We start from the raw sequence: 20959 nt of genomic DNA, 5'->3' as shown, positions 1-20959 counted from the left end.
TTTACTGTTATAACAGTAATGTGTTTGTAAGATGTCTATATGGCACCTCCTAATATAGCACTTGCTGAAATTCTGCACCATTTTCTATATTTCATAAGGTATTCCCCCTTGTTTGCCAAGTCTTTTGTGCTGTCCACGTGGAGTTGTCTAAAAAATGGCTGCTGATGGAGGATCATGTGACCAGGCAAATCACTTCCATGTGATGAATTCTCTAATCAAATATATTGCATCTGCCATATTCACTTGCACTGTTGGGGGTTTAGTGCAGGTGCATAGTGGAGGGGAATGGGTGATTGCCTGGTCCCAACCTTCCATTAGCCTCCATCTTAGGGATAGGACCCCTATGCGGACAGCACAGAAGATCTGTCCAACAAGGGGACATGGCTCATGAAATATAGCAAATGGCACAGAATATCAACAAAGGCTATATTAGTAAGTGCCATATAGTCATCGTATCTACACATTGGTCACAAGTAGTCAGAAAGTGGCCAACCCCTATAACACTGAAATTGGTTAATAACATGGGGTAGTTTACTGAATATAGTATGAAAAAATTGAATTTTAGAGTCTTTGACTATGTTAACAATAGATAAGAAAGACTTGCACCAATACTTAGGGATTATTTTTAGCAATATCTAGCCCATGAGCGTCTATTCCTATAAGGTCTCGTGCACCTGACCGTAGCCTGTATTGTTGTCTGCAAATTGCAAAACACGGATGCCAGCCATGTGTGTTTCTCATTTTGTTAAGCAGAATGTCATGCCCTCTATAGAACTGTCCTATCCTTATCTGTAAAACGGATAAGAATAGGACATGTTCTATTTTTTTGCAGAGACGCAGAACAGACATACGGATGTGGAAAACACACAGGTGAGGTGACCCATTTGAGGTGAATGGGTCCGTATCTGAAATGCAAAAAATGCGGATTGGATGTAGACCAAAACCACAGTTGTGTGCATGAGCCCTAAAACTATCGTTTCTTCTGGAGCCTTAGCAGCCAAACCATGGAAAAGCCTGGTACTCATAGGAGTTGATAGCTGTCCCATGAAAGGTACATGCATTGCCATAAACTAATATCAGAGTTCACAGAAGATAGAAATAATTACATTCTAAGCCCTGCTTGTTGAGGCCAAAAACTCCAAGCATTATGGGTTTGTAAATAATAACTGTTACAGAAATCTTGAGTAATACGATTAATAAGATACAGTATCTTTTCAGAGCTGAAATGACTTAGTTTAGGGCTCTTTCACACTTGCGTTGTCCAGATCCGTCGTGTACTCCATTTGCCGGAATTACACGCAGTGTAAGAACGCATAATTTTTTCTTTCCGGATGCGTCTTTCCGGGATTTTTTGGTAAGACACTGATCCGGAAATCCTGAAGCCAACATCAACGTTTTTTTTCCGGATCCGTTGGCAAGAGTTCAGGATTTTTGACCGGAGCAAAAAGCTCAGCATGCTGCGGTATTTTCTCCGGCCAAAAAACGTTCCGGTCCTGAACTGAAGACATCCTGATGCATCCTGAACGGATTTCTCTCCATTCAGAATGCATGGGGATAATCCTGATCAGGATTTTTCCGGCATAGAGCCCTGACGACGGAACTCTATGCCGGAAAAGAAAAGCGCAAGTGTGAAAGAGCCCTTAGCATAGCATCAGCAGAGCTGAAATTACTTGGTTGTAATAATTTGCTCTATCTATTTCTGTAGGAGAAAAACCCTATGAATGTTCCAAGTGCAAAAGAAGGTTTTCACACTCTGGATCTTACAGCTCTCATTTAAACAACAGGAAATGCTTCCCTGCTAAAGATAGTAATTCCATACCTCCTCCACTAATGCATTCATGTTCCCTTCCTGGAGGACTTGACTTTGGACAAAAGTATAGAGATCAAGCCAAACTGCAACACTCCCATAGTAAAAACTGGCTAATGTACCATCCAGTTGCTGATCCTTTACCAGCCCCGCATGTCACATGGTGTAGCCATGATTTTAATATCACACCTGGATCTCTTGAGAACATCCCTTTTGACATGGCTTTGAATCCGCAGTTGGGAAAGGCTTCCGATCTTTGGCATTTTGGCAACGATTGCTGGAGGAATTTGCCACAAATCCATTCCAACAGGTGGCCAGAAGATGATGTTAGACAGTGGGGCTCTCAGGAAATGGATCACCAGAATGCCGGTGTCTCTCAGTGTGCAAAGTATCAACCAGAAACACTGCTTGCCAGGAGGCACTATGAAACCGAACAAAACACAACTTCCTTAATTCAGTACCATAGAGACTACCCTACTGAAACTATAGGAAATGATTTAGTAATAAATACAAATGCTCCACCGAGAAAGCCCAGTACAGAGAGCTTAGAAACCGAAAAAGAACATCAGGCAAAAAAAACTAATGGATGTGACCAGCCTTCATCTCCTAAATGTCCACAAAAGCTGTTATCTCCTGCCAACAGGCTGGAAACATCACATCATTGCCATTCAATGATTCAGTACTGTAGTTCAGAACACATCAAGTCAAATTCTATAAGATCTGTTAATGCACGCCCTGACAATCCTCTAAAAGACACCCAGATTGAGCCTCTGGACTTGTCTGTACCAAAAATACAGGCCAATCCACATAAAATAAAATATTTAAGTGAGGGACCTTTGAAACAAGCAAATTATACATTGAGAAGTAAAAGTCCCAAGCCAGATTTATTTTCACATTACATTTTGCCACAGCATGTGTCAAACAATTTGCCATGTACTTTGCCAGACGTACTACACAACTTCATTCAGAATCGTTATCCATTTCTACATATTAATCATAGTTTCAGTGGACTCTCATTCTGCCCCTTTATAAACTGCTTTTATGGAACCCAACCAAATAACTTGGGGAGGAGAAGTGAAGACTTCACATCAATGGTGAGTTAACCACTAATTCCTTATGGGAATACTAAACTCATGACGTGCATGAAGGTTGTACAACTCCTTAGGCCTCTTTCACACTTGCGTTGTCCGGATCCGGCGTGTACTCCACTTGCCGGAATTACACGCCGGATCTGGAAAAACGCAAGTGAACTGAAAGCATTTGAAGACGGATCTGTCTTCAAAATGCTTTCAGTGTTACTATGGCATCCAGGACGCTATTAAAGTCCTGGTTGCCATAGTAGTAGTGGGGAGCGGGGAAGCGGTATACTTACAGTCCGTGCGGCTCCCGGGGCGCTCCAGAATGACGTCAGAGCGCCCCATGCGCATGGATGACGTGCCATGCGATCACGTGATCCATGCGCTTGGGGCGCCCTGACGTCACTCTGGAGCGCCCCGGGAGCCGCATGGACGGTAAGTATGCTGCTCCCCCGCTCCCCACTACACTTTACCATGGCTGCCAGGACTTTAGCGTCCCGGCAGCCATGGTAACCATTCAGAAAAAGCTAAACGTCGGATCCGGCAATGCGCCGAAACGGCGTTTAGCTTAAGGCCGGATCCGGATCAATGCCTTTCAATGGGTATTAATTCCGGATCCGGCCTTGCGGCAAGTCTTCAGGATTTTTGGCCGGAGCAAAAAGCGCAGCATGCTGCAGTATTTTCTCCGGCCAAAAAACGTTCCGGTCCGGAACTGAAGACATCCTGATACATCCTGAACGGATTTCTCTCCATTCAGAATGCATTAGGATAAAACTGATCAGGATTCTTCCGGCATAGAGCCCCGACGACGGAACTCTATGCCGGAAGACAAGAACGCAGGTGTGAAAGAGCCCTAAGTATAGCGTTATACAGCTTTCCATTAGAAATATTGATTCAATGTTGGATATAGATAGTTCATGTTTTTTAAATGACTGGATAGGGATGACACATCTAAGAATTAAGATTTCAAATATATATAAACTATTACTTAAGGCACGGTTTTGTGATGCACAGTCACCAGGACAAAGAGCCTGGGAGTTGGATTGTCCAAATATACAATTAGAAGAGTGGAGGAATATCTTTGCCAATTTAGGCTCCCTATCCTAGAACTTCAACCATGTTATAGCACAGTTTAGTATTTGTCATAGACTATATGTTACCCCTATATGGCTAAATAAATGTGGGCTAAGAGATGCATCCAAGTGCCCTAGATGTGATATCTTAGGTGCGGATTACCTCCATATGATCTGGACCTGTTCAGAACTTAGAAAATACTGGAATAGCATCAATAACTTTCTGATTTACATACTTAAAATACGAATCCCCTTTGAGCCACAAGTGTTCTTGCTGAATGATTTCTCCATAATAAGTAGTCATAAATATCAAAAGATTATTCTAGGTAGGATATTGCTGTTAGCTAGAATTTTGGTCAGCCGGACCTGGTTTGCTCGGCATATCCCAGCATTAAACACCTGGATAAACTTAGTTAATTAGGTAAAAAATTACAAACAGATTCTGCGTAGGCAGAGAGATGTGGATGAGAATCGGATTAGATATGGGACGGCTGGAAGATCTGATTGATTGTAATATTTTATTTAAAAAAATATATATATATTTTATTTTTTCCTCTCCCCTCTCCACCTGTCTCTTGCCCCTTTCTTTTTCGAGGGGGGCTCAGGGGGGAGTGGAGGGTGGATGCATCACGGGGTTGGGGCGGGGAGGAGGGGGTTGGGTTGGGGGAATAGGGATAAGGGAAAAAAGTTATTAACTATGCTGAGTGTTTACTCAAAATTGTAATCTGTTTTTATATATTAATAAAGATAATAAAAAAAATATATATTGCTTTTAGAGAAGCAATATTTCTAAAAGGCAATTATAAAATCCATATGGAGTCTCAGACATAAAACCTTGGTATCCTTATGTCTAAAATAAGATGGTACAGTAAAGGCCATGTGTCCCTCCATTACAATTACTACAGCTTAAAAAAAAAAGTAAGTAAACCCTTTGGAATTACCTGGATTTAGAAATTGATTAATAAAAAATAGTTTCACAGTTATAGACAAACACAATCTAACTAAACTAATAACACACAGAAAGTAAAGGCACATTTACACTATGTGAGGAGTAGCCGATTGTTGGGAAGAAAGCGTTCCTTCCCGACAGTCTGTAGAAATAAGCAGTCGGCACTCTGGAAGAAGGATGTGCTCGTATCCTGGGTTGCAGGCCCATACATCCAAGTAGAAGAAGTGGATCCACACTCACTTTTTGATGCTAATAAATCTTGACATTTATAGCCATAAACAAAGCACACTTTTCAGCTAAACAGCCTTTTTCAAACAAGCATGTCACCTTATACAGCATGATGGATACAGATGCAGCCGAGCTAAACTTGATGGTTAATTCGTTAAAGGGGTTATCCCACTTTGCGTTTACTTACATGAATACTCCTCTTAATTCAACAGAGTCATGGCACAGGAAAATGTTGTCAACAAATGTTAAATAGTTCGGTTTTACCGTCTCTCCTACGTGATTTAAACAGATAGTGGTCGGCTTGGTGAAGCTCCACTCTGCAGTATCGGAAAGCTTGTCTCGCCGTCTGCGGGGCTTTTTCAGGCAGCGGGTCAGGTGTTGGCCAGCGAGTCACATGGCGTCCCACCTGACAGGTTTGAAGGCCGGATTTCAAATTCCTTCAACGCGCTGCTGCCAATTTATGGATACTTAGTTAAAGTACTTTCATTTAGTATCAGAGTCCCTCAGGATAACGCATATACCATACGCATTTCGAAGCAGCTTGCTTCTTCATCAGTGGCTATCAACATTTTACAGTGGCTGTAAAATGCTTTCATACACATTAGAATTCAATTCTCAAAATGATTGAAAGGTGCCTAGTCCCTGAAGCAGCAAAGCAGCCCCAAACTGTTTTTGTAGGAACTCAGCAGGGAGGTGGTTCCAAACATCTCAGAGAACTAACGACCCTGATCTTCTGTAGGCTTGCTTAAAGGGGTTATCCAACACCTATAATGCCTCCCAAAATGCTCATACAGGTTACTTACCTCATTGCCCGGCACCCGGGTTGCTCCTGATGCTCGCATGGCCGCCGCTGCATCTCCCCATCGTGCGGATCAAAACATCTGGCGACGGGAGGGGCAGCCAATAGCAGGCCAAGACAGGAAAGAACCTCCCTAGCGCCACCTGTTTGGGGGATATTATAGGTGTTTGATAACCCTTTTAAATCTTTCTGTCTCATCATGTAATCCCAGACAGACTAGATATTGAGATCAGAGCTCTGTGGGGGCTATATCATTACAACCAGGACTCCTTGTTCATCTTTACACTGAAGATACAGATGTAGCAGGGTTAACACACAAACTCTTAACTCAAATTTCTTAACTCATCACGTTCCTATGTTTTTATGCAGGATGATGTGTCTTTTATCTGCTGCGCCCATATTCCTTGGCCCCAGTCTCCTTTGAAATCTTTGCCTGGGAGAGACCTTTCTCATATAGTATACCATGAGTCTTGTTGCTGTGTCCAGTTGTGTTACGGTGTATGAATGCGACATGAAACAGTCTTCCACAAACTCGCCTATGTAGCAGGCATTGGCTGGTTCTCACCCAGTTTTGGGCATCCCACACAACTTTCTGTTTCAACTAATGACTGTGTTACAACCTACATATGAAACTGAAGATCATTATCACCTGCTTGCTGTAATTGGTTAATCATACCCCTGACAATAATCCTACAAAATCTCAGACTTTGTGCAAGTGTACTTAGAAAACTGATGCTGTTTTAAAGGCAAAGGGGGCGGTCACACCAAATTTTAATTTTAGATTTCACCTTTGTTTATTCATTTTGCACAGTACTATATACATATATGACTGTATGACACACATTTGGTCACCTCTACTATAAAGTTTGTGAATGTAGCCAAAGTTATCATTAACTGTATTTGAAATTTGCATTTAATTATCTGTTTGCTTTATGAAGCAAAAGCCAAGAGAACTATTTTATTTTAAATGTGAGAGAAAACTGAGAAGCCTCTCCATTCAGCACCAAGAAATATTATTATATAATATACACACATGGACAAATATGTTGGTACATTAAAGAAAGAAAAACCCACAATAGTCACTGAAATAATTTGAAAACTGACAAAAGTAATAATAAAACAAACTGATGAAACTGGCCTGGAAAAAATTATGGTACCCTTTGAAGATTGAACATAATTTGTCCTGTAATTAGCACCATAGGTGTCTTAAAACTTGTAATCAGTCAGTCTGCCAATTTAATGGGTGAAAAGCAGTCGCTGTGCCCTTTGGCATCATAGTGGGTACCAAACGGAACATGAACCAAAGAAAGCTAAGGAGAGAGTTGTCTCAGGAGATTAGTAAGAAATATATAGACAACCATGTTAAAAGTAAAGGCTAGAAGACCATCTCCAAAACGTGATGTTTCAGTTACTACAGTTGCACATGTTGTTCAGAGATTTAAGGTCTATGTGACTGTAGCCAATCTCCCTGGATATGGAAATAGAGAAGAGAAAAATTGATGACAAATTGAAGAGACAGATAATACAAATGGTAATCAAAGAGCTCAGAACAACTCAGAGATTAGAGTTGAACTCCAAGCTCATGATACATCAGTGTCATATCGCACCATCTGTCACTGTCTTAGGCAAAGTGGACTTAATGGAAGACGACCGAGGAGAAAACCACTGTTGAAAGCAAATCATAAAAAAGTGAGACTGTAATTTGTCAAAATGCATATTGACATGCCAAAAAACTTCTGGGAGAATCTCCTTTGGACAGATAAGACAAAAAACTGGAGCTTTTTGGCACATCAGCTCTATGTTCAGAGACGTGAAAATGAAGCATACAAAGAAATGAACATTACAGGTCATTTAGACTGGCGTTTTAGATGATGGTCTTAAAAATCCCTATATCTGGCAGTGGATCCGCTAAGGTTATAAAGAGGCGCCGGTCTCTACATAGCTTCGGCGCAACTAGTGCCGATCTAAATGTAAGCTAGCTTCCTAGCTGGTTTACACTTAGACCATTTTCTATGCCTAAAACAGGCATAGAAAATGGTGAAGTAGACCCCTTCCCCGTCCATACCATGCCCACTTATTTAGACCTGGTGTGAGCAGGGAAAAGTCGTAGATTGCGGCGCAAGTAACTGTTTCACAGAAAACTACGCCTGAAATACACCTAATATAGGAGTATTTCAGGATAATAAATGACCCATTGTAATCTAATGTGAAACACTGAGGAGGCTCGATTATGTTTTGGGTCTGTTTTGCTGCATCTAGCACAAGGGGGGTCTTGAATCTGTGCAGGATACAAGGAAATCTCAAGACTATCAAAGTATCTGGAGCAAAATGTGCTGCCCCTTGTCAGAAAGCATGGTCTCCCTTGCAGGTCATGGGTCCTCCAACGGGATAATGACACAAAACACACAGTTAAAAACATACAAGAATGGCTAAGAGCAAAGCATTGGGCTATTCTGAAGAGACCTTCTGTAAGCCCTGATCTAAATCCTAATAAACGTCTGTGGAAGGAGCTGAAACATGCAGTCTGGAGAAGGCACCCTTCAAACCTGAGACAGCTGGAGCTGTCTGCTTCCGAGGAGTGGGCCAAAATACCTACAGAAGTCTCATTGAGAGGTGCATAAATCACTCGATTGCAGTAATTGCCTCAAACAATATTAAGGGTATCATAATTTTCGTCAAGGCCAGTTTCATTAGTTTGCTTATAAATCATTCTGTTGAACCACATTTCTAAAGTTGATTTTTCAGTAAATTTTTATTTATTATTACTTTATTATCCAGTTATTTAAGTGACCATTGTGTTTTTTTGTTTTCTTTAACCGAAGGGTATCAACAATTTTGCATATGCATTTAACTGTCATTTTAAAGGGAACCTGTCACCGGGATTTTGTGTACAGAGCTGAGGACATGGGCTGCTAGATGGCCGCTAGCACATCCGCAATATCCAGTCCCCATAGCTCTCTGTGCTTTTGTTGTGTAAAAATATTGATTTGATACATATGCAAATTAACCTGAGATGAGTCCTGTCCCTGACTAATCTCACGTACAGGACTCATCTCAAGTTAATTTGCATATGTATCAAATCAGTATTTTTACACAATAAAAGCACACAGAGCTATGGGGACTGGGTATTGTGGATGTGCTGGCGGCCATCTAGCAACCCATGTCCTCAGCGCTATACACAAAATCCCGGTGACAGGTGCCCTTTAAAGGGCATCTGTCAGCAGATTTGTGCCTATGAACCTGGCTGACCTGTTACATGCGCGCTTCGCAGCTGAAGGCATCTGTGTTGGCCCCATGTTCAGATGTTGTTGCATTGCTAAGAAAAATGAAGTTTTATTATATGAAAATTAGCCTCTAGGGTCAACGAGGTGTTGTCGTTACTCCCAGTGGCTCAGCTCTCTCTGCTAGTACCATACCCTATGCACTCTGGTTGACAGGGCCAGGCAGTGAAAACATGATCATGCCTGTCCCTGACTTCTTCTAAAGTCAATCAAAGTAGAGAGGGCGCGTAAGCTGCAGAGAGAGCTGAGCCTCTAGCTTGCTCCTAGAGGCTCATTTGCATTTATTTAAACTTTATTTTTCAATGCAGGTACATATGAACATGGGGCCAACACAGATGCCTTCAGCTGAAAAGCACACATGTAATAGGTCAGCCAGTGTCATAGGTACAAATCTGTTGACAATGTCCTTTAATAAGCATCTATCCTTTTTGGCTATATACACATGCCATTATTGTTTTGCAGTACATAATCTACCGTCAGCAGTATATGCAATATGTCAATGAATACAAATACTCGCTAGTATTCTACCTATTTCCAGTATCGCACAGTGAGTCGCTCTGTAACTTATTCCTTTCTGTTTAGACCTCTTGCCCTCTACTTTTGTGAGTTCCTAGGAAATGACAAGTTCCCTAAACATGAGAATTCATTCTTGTTCATAATATTCATGGAAAAAGAATTGCTTTAATCTGTAATGTTGTATTTCTTGCGTACATTGGTCCCTCAAGATACATTATTAATTGGTTCCAGGACGACCATTGTATGTTGAAACCATTGTAAGCTGAGTAATCGGTTCCAAAGCCCCAAAATGTCATCCAAGATTAGAGAAAATGAAGATTTAAGAAAAATAAGCAGATAACTAGGACAGATAAAACAAGTCCTTACTTGTAACAGTCAGGAACAACTGCTAACTAGCAACTAATACAGCTAGTTTACCAGAGAAGAGGCCTTCATTGGTTGGCTCTGAGTCTTAGGCATTGTATGTTGAGTCTGGTTTCAACTTACGATGGGTCAGAAAAGACCATTGTATGTTGAAAATATTGTATCCTGAGACCATTGTATCTTGATGGAGCACTGTACCTGGTTAATTTTTACCAAGGGGAGATTCCCTTGTATTATCATGAATAGAAATGAGTCATCATGGTGCAGTACGCCACCCTGCAGGGTATTGAGATGTGAGGTCACGGTTATTTGGCAAGCGAGGGTTACTCACAGTTTGTAGGAAAACCCTGGGCAGGCGTACAGCAGTGATAGGCTGGCACAGGAGTCCTCTGGGGCACTCTCTGTATTTAGGGACCAGGCCTGATGGTGGATAAGGTGCCCTGGATGTTGCAGGTGTTTAATGTGCCTAGGGCAAGGTCTTTAATATTCGTGACGCCAGTGCCTGTAACGGTGGCACACTGATTTCTAGCAGTAATAAGTGAGGAACACAGGTTGTGGTGAACCAAACTTTTCTTTACTGGAAACAGTCCAACTTTATACAATTTGTTTTCAGTTCCACTTTGTGGCAGTAATAAATAGCAGGCTTGACATAAATGGCAGGTAATGTTCTTGCAAGATACTCAGAGGGTAAAATCAACACTCACAGACCAGGCTGCACTACTCCTCAGATATCCTGGCTGTCTGTATCCCAAGGCCCGTATGCCCTAATGCTGGCTTTTATCCTTGGTAGTAATCCTCCTCAGGTATATATCATTTGTTTTAGATTAATGATCCTTCTGCCCTTCAGCTTACTTGTCTAGCTGGAAACGATGACTCTGCTCTGCTCTAGTTAGGGAACTGGGTTTCTCCCAGGAGGTAAACTCTTCTCTTGGGGTGAATCTTCTGAGCTAACTGAGGCTCAGGAACTTCAGGCAGGCTAGACTGCACTTACTAGCCTCCTGGACTGCACTGCACTTCCCTGTCTGGGCCTAACTATATATACTAAGGACTCTCTAGCTCCCTCTAGTGTCTAGGAGGCTGAACTACCCCTAATAGGCCTGCTACCCAGATAACACAGGAAAATGAACATAAAAACATCACAGTAATACAATAGTCATATTAACCCTTGTGTAGTGCCCACATTTACCTAGTGGGACACTACAATGGAATATAGAAGTGAGATGGTGGTATATTAGTGGACTCCATGCTACATCCAAGCTAAATGGTATATATTTATTTGGGTTTTGAATCCTGAGGGCGCTATTTTTTTCCTTATGTGTAAGGCTGATTTCACATCACGGTTTATTTTAACATTCTTTGTTCCATCAGAAGAACAACAAAAATAAAGAAACAAATGGATCCTGTAAAAAAAAAAAAAAAAAAAGATCCTAAGAATCTGTTATTTTAGACGGGAAAATTAATTTTTTTATCTAAAATAATCTCAGACAGAAATGACTCAAAGGGATATTAAATGTGCATAATTGATGTTCAGGATCCGTTTTTGTTTTACAGGATCTGTTCTTTTCTTTATTTTTCTATTCTTCTGACAAATCGGAAGATTGGAAAGATAAACGGTGATGTGAACTCAGCCTAAACCCTTTTTCCAAAATGGTAAAGAAAGTTGTGCCTCTGCTTTCTCCAGCTATATGAAGATGAGGTACTGGTTTGGCTATAATCCTAAGTTATGTCTCAAGGCTTGTTTACAAGGTTGAATAGTGACTTATAGGATAGCTATCTTTCAACGGCGGTACCGAGACACAGCTTTCTTTTCTTTTTTTTTTTTTTTTTTAGAGAGAGTTAATCTGAATACCCTTTCTCAGAGAAACATTGCATGGCCTATAAGCCTTCTTATGCCTACTAGCAGCTCTCCACAAGAAGAAATGGTACCCCCAGATCCCGAAAACATGATCCGAAGCTCGATTCGCTCAACACTGATTGCAGCTCAAGTGAATGGGGCTGAGCTGCGCCTAGGCCATATGACCGATAAATATGACATCACATGGCCTATGAAGAGGCCTAAGCGCTCACAGAGCACCATAGCCTCTTCATACAGCTGATCATTTAACAAAGCATTAAAAGTATTCTATGTTTGTATTCATCTTTGAGGACAGTGGCTACAAGGTAGGGCTTGTAGAGTGTGGGTGTTTAGCTATACTGTAGGGGCCCACATACTCTCCTTTAGGGTTACAGGTAGAGTTAGATGGTAGAGTGGTTTTGGGGATAATAATGGCAAACTTACGGCAAAATAAGTTTAGGTTGATGGAGTAGAAGCGGGCTGGACTAATTCACAATGTATACACATCCTGCTTCATAAACGTGTTTGGTAACTCTTTCTTTAATACTTGATTCTTGAAGAATATCTCGGAGGAAGGGAAACAAACTGAAAGTGCACCACGGAAGAAGAGCAAGAAAGCTCAGAATGGTTTATATGCCTGTGATCAGTGTAATAAGAGTTTTCAGAAAAGCAGCTCTCTTCTACGCCATAAATATGAGCATACAGGTAGGGTTATTCACTATTACGTCTACATTATCTGTGCGTATGCCTCTCCTAATTCTAATCAGAAGACATTGTCCCACATTTATTATTCAGTTACACAGGTTAAAAAGTCATATGTAAAATTGTGTCAAATGTGAGCAGAAGTTTGTGAAAATCATTTAACCAGTTATTTGTTGGGCTGTGTGGTAGTAGAACCCACACAGAGCTTGTATATAAAAAAAACAGCACACAGTGCTGCCCATAATTATTCATACCTCTGGCAAATTTTGACTAAGTTACTTTTATTCAACCAGCAAATAATTTGTTGACGGGAAATGACATAGGTGTCTCCCAAAAGATAAGAAGACTATGTACAAGAGGCATTATTGTGGGGGGGGAAAAAAAACATTTCTCAGCATTTACATTTGAGCAAAAAGTGTCCAGTCCAAAATTATGCATACCCTTCTCAATAATCAATAGAAAAGCCTTTATTGGCCATTACAGCAATCAAACACTTCCTATAATTGCAGACCAGCTTTTTGCATGTCTCCACAGGTATTTTTGCCCATTCAACTTTAGCAATGAGCTCCAAATCTTTCAGGTTGGAGGGTCTTCTTGCCATCACCCTGATCTTAAGCTCCCTCCACAGATTCTCAATTGTACTCCAGTCTGGACTCTGGCTGGGCTACTCCAAAACGTTAATGTTGTTGTCTGCTAACCATTTCTTCACCACTTTTGCTGTGTGTTTTGGGTCATTGTTATGCTGAAATGTCCACTGGTGCCCAAGGCCAAGATTCTCTGCAGACTGCCTGATGTTGTCGTTGAGAATCCTCATGTTTTGCTCTTTTTTCATGGTGCCGTTTACTGTGATTAGGTTCCCTGGTCCATTGGTTAAAAAAACACCCCCAAAGCATTAGGTTCCCACTACCATGTTTGACAGTGGGGATGGTGTTCTTTGGGTTGAAAGCTTCTCCCTTTTTACACCAAATGAAGGAAACAGCATTGTGACCAAGCAATTCAATTTTTGTTTCATCTGACCATAACACAGAAGACCAGAAGTCGTCATCTTTGTCCAGATGAGCTTTTGCAAAGGCCAAGTGAGCTTTTGTGTGCCTTTTTACTTGCTGGTTGAATAAAAATAACTTTAAGTCAAAATTTGCCTGGGGTATGAATAATTATGGGCAGCACGGTATTTTCAATGTTAAACTTTGGATAAAAATGTGATGTGAAACCAGCCTTTTATGGAATTTCATTTGTGGAATAACAATGACCCTGTCAGCCAATTTCTGAGTTCAGTATGAACAACATTTCACCATTGCAGACAGTGATTGGCTGGCATGGTCACATCAAGTAGGATATGCCATCACTGTGGCCAAGTAAGCAGAGACCATTGGGGAATTACCAAATATTTGGCGTGGGAACAGTGGGGGTTGGGGGTTATTTATTAGTATTTTTTTTTTTAAAGGCCAGAAAAAACCTTTGAGAAAATCTTATGTAAAGTCAAAAGCTAATATGATCACACTTTTTTATCTTTTTTCTTACATCTAGGAAATAGACCGCATCAATGTGAAGTTTGCAACAAGGCGTTCAAGCACAAGCATCACCTCATTGAGCATATTCGGCTACACTCAGGAGAAAAGCCATATTGTTGTGATAAATGTGGTAAGAGATTCTCCCATTCTGGGTCCTTCTCTCAGCATATGAATCATCGGTATTCTTACTGCCATAGAAACTCTACAGATCTCCCAGAAAATGGTGAAATGACTTGGGGAAATACATCTAACCAGTCTGAAAATTACCCAGTGTTGCCTTCTCTTGAGACACTGAGAAACATGGTGCAGAGCTAATGAGTGCCCATAGGGTACTTAAAGAAAAGCACTACAATTGCTCTCTAAGGAAGTGGACCAATGGACACATGATTGCAGAATCAGCAACATGACCCAGTTTAATTCGAACAATTAAAAGGGTTGTTGAATCTAGGGCATTTATGGCATATCGATGACCGCTCCTTTCTCAAGGATGGGGCCCCACAGATGCATGACTTGTTCTCCATTCACTTTGTTCTTGAGATAATAGCAAGTCCCAGATTGACCTGCTCCTATTGGATATTTATGACATATTCTATCAATATGCCATATATGTCCTAGATGGAAAAACTCTTTTAAAGAATACACAGTATTACTTTTTCAAAATAACCGGTCCAGAAAAAAAACAGGATCTATTTTTAAGGGTTTATACACAAATCACATATTAGATCTTCTTGGTGATATGTCCTGTGTGTGCAATAATAATAACAAAGATGATGACTACTATTAAAAAAGTTGATGTGCCTATGTTCTGCATAGGCTGATGGAGTTTTCCCACAACAAGTACCGTCTGACTTGTTATATTCCAATTGTTTGAATTTAAGGGAAGAGGGAACCATTAATGTAAAACCTTGAAGGCTGGAATCAAACATATATAGATTTTTTTTTAGGTCTGTTAGGTGTTTGAGTGGATCCAAAAAGAAGAAAAGGTATACGGAAAAAAATATGCTTCTTTTTTATATATACCCTTGTGTTGGGACTTAAAAAGTGTACCAAAAACTGCTACAAAACTGTGCAGTATATGTGATTCCAGAATAACATAGCCCCCCACCTTCTATGTGATATTTATAATACTAGTGTCTTCTTATATGACAGACAGGTCTTTGGGCCCACTTAGGCATCGGGGCTCAGAGGCAATTGCTACTTCCACACCCTCTATAGCTACACACCTGGCACTCTGCATTGTTTTAGCATACATCGCACTCATGCTGTTATAATCTGAACTATGGTGTGCTATATGTAACAACCACTATTCTCTATGTATGTATGCAAATGTCTGGTGCTATTAATGCTTAAATAGGTAAATAATTGCCATCTCTTTTACTCACAGCACTAGCTCTGGCTTATTTTTATAGTTATGTTACTCAGTGGTACTAGTGTTACATAAAGGTCCAGGAAAGTTTGAAGGAGTATGTTGCACAATATTAGGAGAAATTATATTATACATAATACTACTGTATGGCTTAATATATTTTACCAAAATACAGGGTTGCAAATACAAAATATTGTAATAACATATAAGATTTTTTTCCCACTAACAATGAACATGACATTTAGTCCAACACTAGAACTGAAATCTATAAAAAAAAAAAAACATAAAAGGGGTTGTCTAATGTAGAAAACCTATTTTCAAAGGTCCTATTCTAAAAAGCTTAGAGTGGGATCCACCATCCAAGACCTTATAGTCATAGTCTAGAGAAGGGAGGTGTCTCTCTCTGGCGTGAGAAAAAACAATCTTACTGAATTTCTCCCCATCTACTTCTGGATAGTCATAATTAACTAGAAATCTTAGAAAATTTGAAGATGTTTTACCATGTTCATGGGATTCTTTTGAATAAGTGGGAGGAAACATTCCCCAATTTGGCCTGGGTGATCTCCTTGGTATTGGACATTTCTACCTTGCTGTCCCCAAAGAAATGTTTCTTGTTCCTGTAGGTGTAGATAGACTATTGCATCCTGACTGGTAGATTTATCTCCAATTATGAAACACAGCAGGCACAATATCAAAGACGGCAACAGGAACAATATTGGGGGGAGGCAATAGGTTAATGGAAGTTAGAAAACAGTCTCTTCGTTTTTTAAAGAGGGGACCAACCTGTCCTTTGCTATGTATGTATATATGTATGTATGTGTGTGTATGTGTATATGTGTATATATATACACACACCTTAATATGGGTGCCTAAATATGTTCCTATTACAGTTGAGTGAAACCAGCCTTAGTAGTAGGCAATGCCCGTTCTTACAGTTCCCATGAAAGCCATTTCCAGATTGGTCATATCATCCCAGTAAAGACCTAGCAGTTTTATAAATTGGATTACACACAAAGTGGTAAATGACTGCAAAACTGTTTTAATATTTTTTGCATCTAAGATTTTAATATTTACATTATTTACATATTTTATATCATATTGAATATTTCTGTTTCTTACATATGTATTTGAAAATGTACCAGCAGAAATTATATGTACTATGTGCATGTCAATTTCTAGATATATTATGACTTGCTATCTGTCAAATGAAAGATGCACCTGTTCGAAAAAGTAAAATACATGTTATTTTTGTACCTTCCATAGCTGTACAGAGTTCAACTATTTTCTTATGTATTGTAGAAATATGTACTTCTATTCACCAATAATGACAATAAAACAACTATATATATATATATATATATATAACAGGAAACACATTGTCACATGATATTGTGCTACCATAGACTGTATTCTATCCTGAGGTGTAAATTGTCATATAAATAGATTATTCTGTATGATTAACAACTATACTCAGTATGCTAATAAACATTTTAGTCTCTAAACGGGGTGATTTTATTGTGTAGCCTGATTGGCAAGAGAAGTACAATTTGCCATTAAGCCTCACTCACATACTAGTAAAGGTGAAATACAGCTGGGTTAGGGTACTTTCACACCAGCGGCAAGGAACTCCAGCAGGCTGTTCCGGCGGGTGAACAGCCTGTCGGATCCGTGCTGCCGCTAGTGCACGTGTGCCCCCGGACTATCGCTCCGGCCCCATTGACTATAATGAAGGCGGGACAGAGTTCCGGAGGCAGCACAGCAAACATGCCGAGAGGCGACCAGAATAAAACTATGACCTGTAGTCAATGGGGCCGGAGTGGTAGTCCGGGGGGAGGCGTGCACTAGCGCCAGCATACATCCGACAGGCTGTTCACCCGCCGGAACAGCCTGCCGAAGTTCCTTGCCGCTAGTGTTAAACTAGCCTAATACAGTTGTTGATTTATGACATTAATTTCTTTTGTATTTTCATCCATGTTTATTTCATATTAAAATAATATGCTATATATTAAGCACTCTTGCAGAATGTGAAAATATAGTACTAATATGGACAACCATATACCTGGACAGATTTACCAAGGGTGTGGCCACACGGTCAGATTTCCGGATGCAGGTCTTAAAAGGAGTGACTAAAAAAAACCCTAGAGAAGTCATATCTGTCCTTCACACTTTCTCTCCTTTCACGATCCACTACTGGTTTTAGCTTCCAAAACTGTATGCAGAAACCTGACAGTCTAGGCCAGTGATGGCTAACCTTGGCACTCCAGCTGTGGTAAAACTACAACTCCCAAGATGCCCCCCTTGCTTGGCTGCTCTCAGAGCTCTGTAGAAATAAATGGAGCATGCTGGGAGTCGTAGTTTCACCACAGCTGGAGTGCCAAGGTTAGCCATCACTGGTCTAGGCGTATCCTAAGGCCGCTTTCAGACGAGCGTATTTGCAATGCATATATAGTCTGGATTTAGTGTACCAGAATCCGCTGCTAATGTTAATGAATGGAGCTATTCACATGGGCGTATAATTTCCGCCAGTATTTGAAATCCGCAACATGTCCAAGTTTTGTGCAGATTTGTTTCCAAAAATACACATTACAGTCTGTGCAGTGCATAAATAATGAAGAAAGAAATCCGCATGTAAATCCTGATGACAATACTGATGGTATATCATCAGGATCCGGAGCCAGAATACTGACGGATTTCAATACACTTGTCTAAAAGCGGCCTAAAGCCTCATTCACACGTCAGTGTTTGCTCAGTTATTTTCATCAGTGATTTTCAGCCAAAACCAGGTGCAGCTCTAAACACAGAACAGGTGCAGATCTTTCCATTATACCTTATGTCTGTGGAGGCTCCAATCCTGGTTTTGGCTCATGATCACTGATGGAAATCACTGACTGGTGGTTCCTACTCTAGTCTCAGTCTAAAGTCCTTAGAAGTGAAATGCGCTGAATTTATTAAGTCTCACGCCTCTTAAAAAATTTGGCACATCAAGAAAATTAAATGTATTACAGTTTTACGCCAGTTTGTTTTGAAAAGGGGAGAGAAGTGTAAAAAATAGACAGCTTTGTGAATGGTTACATTTACTAAAAAAAAAAAAAGGGGAGGGCATACAGATGAGATTTACACAACAAAAATATTGTACCAGTGAAAAGCAATTTATTGGTTAAAGCCAGCAATTAAAAATCTGCACAAATATAAACATGGTGATAAGTAACCCATAAAAAGAGTACACGCAGGGCTGGGGATATACAAATAATAGCAGGCTGGGTTAGACTGATAATGCGAATACATACAGGAGCCCCCTGAGGAAGCCGTATGCATAGGGCAGGGTTTGGCTAGAACATGTGGAGACTGCTTTTTATACATTTTGTGAACTTGTGGTAAAGGATCGTTGCTCTGTCTGATTTACTATATATCTAGATTCATTGATACATATTTGTGTCATACCCTTAATATTCCTTTGCTGTATTTGCATTATCAGTGTAACCCACTCTGGGCTCTGCTATTATTTGTATATGCCCCTCTGTGTATGGAACCTTATTATAGGTTACCACCATGTTTGTGTTTTTGTCTGTGCAGATTTTTAATTATTGTCCATAACTAGGGTTGAGAGAATCGAAGTATCAGAAGTGGACATCGATCTGAATTTCAGGGAAAATTTGATTCACCGCAAATCCTAAATTTCCTCATGCTCCGTGGTAATGAATCAATTAGGCTACTTTCACACTAGCATTGTAAGAATCTGGCAGGCAGTTCAATTGCCGTAACTGCCTGCCAGATCTAGCAAACAGTATGCAAATTGATATCCTTTTTTTCCGGATTCATTAGATGGATCCGGTGAAATACTGCATCCGGAATAACAGATCCGGTATTGAAATTTTTTCAAAGATCAAAAGCGAAGCCAGCTCTTCCTATATCCCGGCGCATACACAGACCGGAAAACCGGATGCAGCGACGCTACAATTTCCGGAACACTTGGTACCAGATCCAGCATTAATACATCTCTATGGAAATTAATGCCGTATTATTAGTGCGGTATTGTTACGGGATTTTGGCAGGAAAAATGACGTACAAAGGACGGAACGGAAGACATCCTGATGCATACTGAACTGATTGCTTTCCATTCAGAATGCATTAGGACAAAACTGATGCGTTTTTTTCCGGTATTGAGACCCATTACCGGATTTTATTACCAGAAAAGAATAACGCTAGTGTGAAAGTACCCTTATACTCGCCTCATCCATTTGCATGTGAAGAGGCCGCTGTGGCAATCTTGAATAAAGAGCGCCCGCGAGATTTCAGCGTAAAGACGTCATCACACAACATTTCTCACACTGTGTTCAATCAAGATGGCCGCTGCAGGATTAACCACTGAAAGCCCTCAATGTTCACGGCATCTGAGGGTTTTATCGAAGGTGGGCCGTGCAATCGCCGCTCCCTGTGATTGCGCCCGCTAATTACAAAGAAATGCACTTTGTGACAAAGTAATTAGTCATGAAGTGAAATTTGGCAAAGCAGCGGAATCAAAGTTTTGATCACTAGTCATAACCAATAGTGTTTTTCATTGGTACAATATTTTTAATGTGCAAATATCATCTTTACATCTCCCCTTCTTTGTATTTTGTATCTGGTTGTTTAGGGACATACACTCACTTCACATTAACTAATATGAGCACACCTAGATATGGGCATAAATTGCTCCAAAAAGTGGTGCAATTTGGCATATCCAAATTTAGAGAAAGCCTCTGTGCCTTGTCCAAAAATGTAGGTGGCTTAACAGGAAAGGGAGTGGCTGTTTTGTACATTACTTTTGGCCTGTGTGCCCACTTTCTTTTTTAGGGGCATCACAATTAGAAGCTTCCAAATATGAAACTAATATGGAGATAAATCATAGGTTAAATGTAGCTGCAGTCTACAGTTGCAAGAAAAAATATGTGAACCCTTTGGAATTATATGGATTTCTGCGCAAATTGGTAATAAAATGTGATCTGATCTTCATCTAAGTCACAACAATAGACAATCACAGTCAGCTTAAACTAATAACACACAAATAATTAAATGTTACCATGTTTTTATTGAACACACCATGTAAACATTCACAGTGCAGGTGGAAAAAGTATGTGAACCCCTAGACTAATGATATCTCCAAGATCTAATTGGAGTGAGGTGTCAGCCAACTGGAGTCCAATCAATGAGATGAGATTGGAGGTGTTGGTTACAGCTGCCCTGCCCTATAAAAAACACACACCAGTTCTGGGTTTGCTTTTCACAAGAAGCATTGCCTGATGTGAATGATGCCTCGCACAAAAGATCTCTCAGGAGACCTACGATTAAGAATTGTTGACTTGCATAAAGCTGGAAAGGGTTATAAAAGTATCTCCAAAAGCCTTGCTGTTCATCAGTCCACAGTCAGACAAATTGTCTATAAATGGAGAAAGTTCAGCACTGCTGCTACTCTCC

The 20959-nt window shown here is 40.3% G+C and overlaps 1 protein-coding gene across 3 annotated transcripts in view; it reads left to right on the top strand.

Moving 5' to 3' along the window:
* Positions 1-20464, top strand: part of LOC122932134 (zinc finger E-box-binding homeobox 1-like) — a 123683-nt gene extending 103219 nt beyond the window's left edge. For 2 of the 3 annotated variants that reach the window (XM_044286378.1, XM_044286379.1), the window contains exons 5-7: positions 1706-2901; positions 12487-12631; positions 14156-20464. In XM_044286378.1, coding sequence (XP_044142313.1) covers positions 1706-2901; positions 12487-12631; positions 14156-14454 — 1640 coding nt within the window. In that variant the 3' untranslated portion in view covers positions 14455-20464. Of the gene's footprint in view, positions 1-1705; positions 2902-12486; positions 12889-14155 lie in introns of those variants that run through there. The other variant, XM_044286380.1, reaches the window with a different exon arrangement.
* Positions 20465-20959: the final 495 nt, after the last annotated feature.

This window comes from Bufo gargarizans, chromosome 3, assembly GCF_014858855.1.
Source record: "Bufo gargarizans isolate SCDJY-AF-19 chromosome 3, ASM1485885v1, whole genome shotgun sequence".
Lineage (NCBI taxonomy): Eukaryota > Metazoa > Chordata > Amphibia > Anura > Bufonidae > Bufo > Bufo gargarizans.
This window is presented reverse-complemented; position numbering and strand designations above follow the sequence as displayed.